This window comes from Atta cephalotes (assembly GCF_000143395.1).
Source record: "Atta cephalotes unplaced genomic scaffold scaffold00028, whole genome shotgun sequence".
NCBI lineage: Eukaryota > Metazoa > Arthropoda > Insecta > Hymenoptera > Formicidae > Atta > Atta cephalotes.
This window is the reverse complement of record NW_012130092.1, coordinates 418,234-424,287: the sequence shown is the minus strand read 5'-3', so window position 1 is coordinate 424,287 and position 6,054 is coordinate 418,234. Positions and strand designations below refer to the sequence as shown.

The window sequence follows — 6,054 nt, the reverse complement described above, 5'->3', positions numbered from 1 at the left end:
CTATCTTGTCGACGTTGGCTCGCTTCTGAGCCAAGTCCGTGGTCTCTCCTTCGCTCTTCCGAGGTAGATCTCTCCTTCCTTTCCATCCTCCATCTTCGTTCCTCTTTCTTTCCCGCCCAGATCTTTCTTTTTCTCGTAACACGTCTGCCCTCTGCTCTTCGCCATTGCCCTTTCCCTCGCACACGATTCTTTGCATCGTGATGCTGCTGTTGCCGCTGCTAATGCCGATGTTGCTGCTGCTGCCGTTGCTCTTCCTTCACCAGCACCACCTCCACCTTCTAGCTCTTTCTCTCGCTCATTGCTATGGTCGCTCGTTAGTACCGGGAAAAGCAAGTCGAGTACCACGGGTATCCCGATGCTAAGAGAGCATCGGCCAGAAATCGCTCGTAGAGCATGCATCAAAGGACGAGTACGCAATGGGAATAGGCACGAAAGATACCGTGACGACGACACGACGACGACGATGGCTCACGGACACGAATAAACGGCGCGGTAGGTAGTCGTTGATGGCCGAGAGTTACCGAGTAAGTCGCGTTAACCGGCAAAGAGTAAATATCAATCTCGTAGAGAGATGCCGATAAACGAGAAGGTTGCGTTGAAGAAGACCTGAACAGTTACAAATTATCGCGATTAGCGCTGCGGTAGGTTGAACTTAGTCAAGAAAACAAAAATCAGAGCGGGTAGTTTGTTAACTAAACGTGCGATAAAGATACCACATTAGAAATATTTGCGTAATATAGTCATACAGTAAATAAAATGGACTGAAGTACTGCGGCGTTTTAAATAGATGAGAGGTCTTATTACTAGAAGACGTACGTTTATTAAAATTGATAAATCGAAAATAATCTTGAAAGAAATATATATTAATTTTCTCTTAAGATGTTTTATTCTTGTATTTAATTTGATCAATTTCTTGATGGTTTGACGACAATTTGTTTGAAAACATATGCTGAAAAACATGCTTCAATCCAGCTGTAAAATGGTAATCGTTGATACACGAAATATATATTAGCGGCTACTTGTTTCGAGTAGTGCATACAACCGTTATGAGAACGGTCTAGCTTGGATCAGTTCCAAACGTGCTTATCATTTGATTAACCGTCTTAGTCTCTCGCCATTTGTGTCAAGGAAGGAAGAGACAGAGAATCACCGGATCAGCCGTGTTGGACATGTATTTATGTCTCTTAATCTACGATATGGTTATGTCATTTCTTTATGATACTCTCCACTATAGGCTCTTGAAGAAATGGAATTATTATTTGAATTATTGAGTATTATAGCTGATTCGGAAGCATTACACAACTTTTTACATAATAAAAATCGTATATCGCACTCGATCAATCTGTATGAAGTGCTACTATTATTTGAACTGCTAATCATATCATATGAGTATCAAATTTGACTTTATCATGATGGCTGAATTTATATTATATATATATATATATATACGAAGCTGATCACTAGACTAAATAGATAACAATGAGTAACTCGTAAAGTTTCATGTTACATGCAAATTAAATTTCCAACCTCATGCAAAATGCTATAAATACTCCAATAGAATAATAGAAGGTTCATTCCAATTATTATCAATTAATCAATATATATTTTACATCGATCAGATTAGATAATTTTGTTTATTATTTAATATTTAATACAAATCTGTCATCGATTGAAAGATTCTTAATTTGTCCAATTTTATAATGGCGAGTGTTTTATTTTCCATTGAAAATGGCGACTTAGATCGTTAATATTGGTAAAATCTATTCGAGAGCCAAAGTATACTCAAAGACGATTTCCACGTTCTGACCGCACTCGCAACCCTGCTCTTCAACTTCCCACCGATCACGTAGCTCTCTTCGATTCTTCTTCGTACTGTCGCTTCGTCACCCTCTCCACGACGAAATGCTGCGCCACTCTTCTACTGGCTGCGCTCCAGCATGCCTCGGGTTTTAAGAAGAACGCGGTCACTTCTGTAACCGCATCGGGGTCACCAGCTTTCGCGTGGGAACGATTGAAAACTGTCGATTTTTGTGCATTTGCCTCGAGAGTAAATGGCATTCGCATGAAAATCATGAGATTAAATATATAGAGAGATAAAAACAAACTAAAAATATATACATTGCCCGAAACATTACGTAAAAGGATTCGCAAACTTTGCGTTATAACAACTAAATATAAGATATATTAGGACAGTATTAAATATACCTTTGTATATTTTAAATTAAACGGAAATGAGAAATTTAATTGACATTTGCTACAAGTTTCATTGACAACAAAAAGACACATTTTACGTAACGCGCGACATAAAGAAAAAAGATAAAAAGCTACTCCTCTATTTTTATTAATTCGGAACTTTCGCGCAACGAATTGAATTAATGCCCGATTCGAAAGTTTTCCCGAGCGTTCAGAGTTTGTATCCCTTGTAGCTTGCGGCTACTCGTGAGCAACAACCGCGAAATGTTAAACCGTTTCGAAATGGGAATTTCAATCTCTACAACCACCGAACCCAGAATTCTTCATAAAGTATAAGATGCTTATTAAAAATTGTTTCTTCTATCCATAGAATGTAAAATGCAGCTCCTAATATAAATGAGCTTTTTTATTTCCATATTATAAAAAAGTTAACTATCCTATTGTTTATATATTTAATTTTTTATAAATTCATTGACGAATCAAATATCCAAAGTTTATGTTACATTTTTAAAAACAAAATATTCATTAATATGATAGAGAGTGCTAAGGATCGGTCAAAGTTAGATATTTCGAATGATATAATATTTTTGATTTATGAATTTATCTCAGATGTGATTGTGCGCCGAAACGTTTGGACATTTTAAACACAATCACTCTGAGATGCTAATAATCGCGAGTATATAATTCATACATTCGCGTATATATAATCCTCTTTATTTCAATTAATGAACTTTTATTGCGAAAATATTACGTCATCCAGGATTCAAATATTACGTCATCTCGGGACCTTTCTCAGGTTCGAATCCTGATTGAGGTAATATTTTTCGCAATAAAAGTTCATTGATTAAAATAGGGAGGATTATATACAATATATGCGAATGTCCGAATGTTTCGACTCGCGATTATCATCTCAGATTGATCGTGTTTAAAATATCCGAACGTTTTAGCGCATAGTCACATATGAGATAAATTAAATTCATGAATCAAGCATATTATTGGGTTGTCCGGAAAGTTCGTACCGATGTTGATTGAAGGAAAATTGAAACGCAGAAGATTTAAATTTTAGTATATACATTTATTAAATTATATAGGTTAGTCGGCACGAACTTTCCGGACAATCCAATATATTATTCAAAATATCCAACTTTGATCGATCCTTGGCGCTCTCTACCACATTTATGTTGTGCATTAACTCGGTCGGATTTTATTTCAAAATATTCATTATTTCAAAATTAATTGCTGATGTAATTATATTTTTAAAAATTAAATAATAAATAAAGACAGTTGAAAAAACGTCAAATAAAAAAATAAAAACAAAAAATATATGCAAATAACATATAACATCATATAAACATAACATATAATTTATATAAAATCTTCGGTATATGAAAATAATCTGAATTAATATCCCAATAATAAATAAAAAAATTAGTCATCGGTACATACATTAGATAGCAGAGAACTTTTCATACAACACGTTAATGAATTCGAAATAAAATAAATAGCATTTTTTAAAATCTGTTTCATGTCATATTACGATAAGTGATTTGTATAATACTACTATTAATATTATATTTGAGATAAAATATTCAATATTATTCGGTTTAGGGCTGACAGAATAATATCTCGCAAAAGCAGGAATGTATTCTCGTAGTTTCGTACGACGTTGCATGCGACATCGCGATTAAAGCCATCGTCGTCAGTCGTTATTACAAACATTAGCGCGTAATTGACGCTGAAAATGTTTTGGGTCTAATTGCTATCGTGCGGACGACGAGTTCCATCGCGAATCCTGGAAATGCATTCATATCCTCCATACCCTATGCAACTGCTAGGCGAAGTGAATGAACGAATGAATGTTTTACATGGCAAAAAAAACAAATATTTGCGCAGCACGATTTTCGTATATTTCGCGGATTTCGTTGTTGATAATTAAGAAACAATAAAACGGTATTAAAAGTCGCGTTCTCTGTCGTTGTTCTATTTAAAGAATTGCAAGAGTGCTACGGATAATTTCTGAGGACAGCTATTATATGAAAACAATTTCTACTTTTATATGAATTAATTCAATTGTAAGTTATATTGAGAAATTCTTCAAGAAGTTAATTTCTTCTTATAAAACAGAAAGTGGAAGTAAAAATAATACTTAATTACTTCCAAAATAAATAATCCAAATTTATTTGCGCCGATCGAGGAAAATATTTCCGAAGAAATACAGTCGATGGCATGAGTTATCCATTCAATAAATCTCGCTAAGGATGTAGTCCTTTTCCCAAGGGATGCGATAGTACATACAAAAGTCTGAAAAGAAGGACGAAGACCAACAGCACTAGGAGCCGGATTGCCCCAGGATCGAATTCGTCAAACCGTAGACTCGATAAATCTCGACTATCGAGAAGTCCAGACCCGCGGTGGACCCCTACGGACCAGTACGGGGCTGACTTGTCGTCACCGACGTCGCCGACTACAGTGGACTTATAAATCCCAACGTTTAATGCGAACGAAGGCAACGCTCGCTCGAGATAATCCCGTGGGACTTACTTTTTTTTTTTTACATAATCTCTCGTGCGTTGAGACATTTATTACAGGTGAGGGTCGCGAGATTCGATATGGCCTTTGAAAACTCCGCCGATATGTCTTAACAGTAAAACGTAAATAACCCTTATATATATATAATACATATATATAAAACATGCACAATGCCACGTGGCAAGCTATGACGTCATTGGCATGGAGGGCGGAATGCAGTCGACTGCAACTCTACATCCTGAGAACAGGGGTGATTAAAGAGGGACGTACATTTGACGTGATGCGAATCATGGATTAATCGAAATAATAATAACTGTTCTAATATCTTTTTGATAACTGAATTTCAGTTTGAAATTATCCACACAAAACAATATTGAAAAAAAAAACAATTAAAAACAGCATTATTTATAAAATATGAAATATAATAAATTTGTAACAAATTATTATTTTTTAATTTTAGTTTTAAACTTTAATTTCATAATATAGTGTTGTTTTTTTCGCATATATAAATTGTATATTTAACTTGTAAAAAAATACACTGCATTAATCATTTTATTTTTCCAGAATTAATGAACTATGTTCTGTTTTTATGTAAGTATATTTAAAAATGAAAAAAATGTACTATTCAATATAAAAAAAACATATACTTTTATGAATTTAAAGTAAACACAAGCAATATTACAAATAATTATTGTATAACCAAATATGTAACCTAAATTAATTACATAATAAATATAAATAATTATTTATTATACACTTCTTTAAAGGAAATAAAAAAAGAAGAAAGGAGAAGTGATAAAAGTTCTTAATTAATTTAAGATAATTCCTGCTGTTTGAAATACATGTTAAAGTTATCTGCCTCTTAAATATATCGCTATACACATAGTCACATTGAGAATGAAAGGATCGACACTTTTCCCGAAAAAAAAAAAAACGATCCACTTCACCCCGAGCGGTCGCATATCGTTTTTCTTCGAAAGCCAAAGTGAAACCTAATCGAATAGTGATCGTCATTCTCGAACAACGACGCGCCACCATCCAGAACACACGTTCGCCGTCTAGCGAACTCCGCCACCACGTCCCGTCCCTTTTCACCCTGACCACGGTAGCACCCCTCGTCGCCCCGGCGCCTTCGGGCTGTCACCCCCCTCCCCGGGGGGTACTCCGAATATCGATTCGTCGGACATTACCGTGTAGCCGCCGTTGGAAAACGTTATCGACGAAGTGTCCGCCCGTTCCCTCTCTTTCTCTTCCTCTCTTCCCTCCCTTCCCCTCTCCCTCTCTCTCTCACTCTCTCTCTGTCTCCCCCCTCCTCCTCCTCCTCCTCTCTCT

At 35.6% G+C, this 6,054-nt stretch overlaps 1 protein-coding gene across 1 annotated transcript in view; it reads right to left on the bottom strand.

Moving 5' to 3' along the window:
• Window positions 1–1,842: 1,842 nt before the first annotated feature.
• The window catches only part of LOC105620721 (plexin-A4-like), a 47,488-nt gene continuing 43,276 nt past the window's right edge, over window positions 1,843–6,054 (bottom strand). Inside the window, exon 2 of the mRNA XM_012202214.1 lies at window positions 1,843–2,040. Within this exon, the coding sequence (XP_012057604.1) occupies window positions 1,843–2,040 (198 nt within the window). The remainder of the gene's footprint in view (window positions 2,041–6,054) is intronic.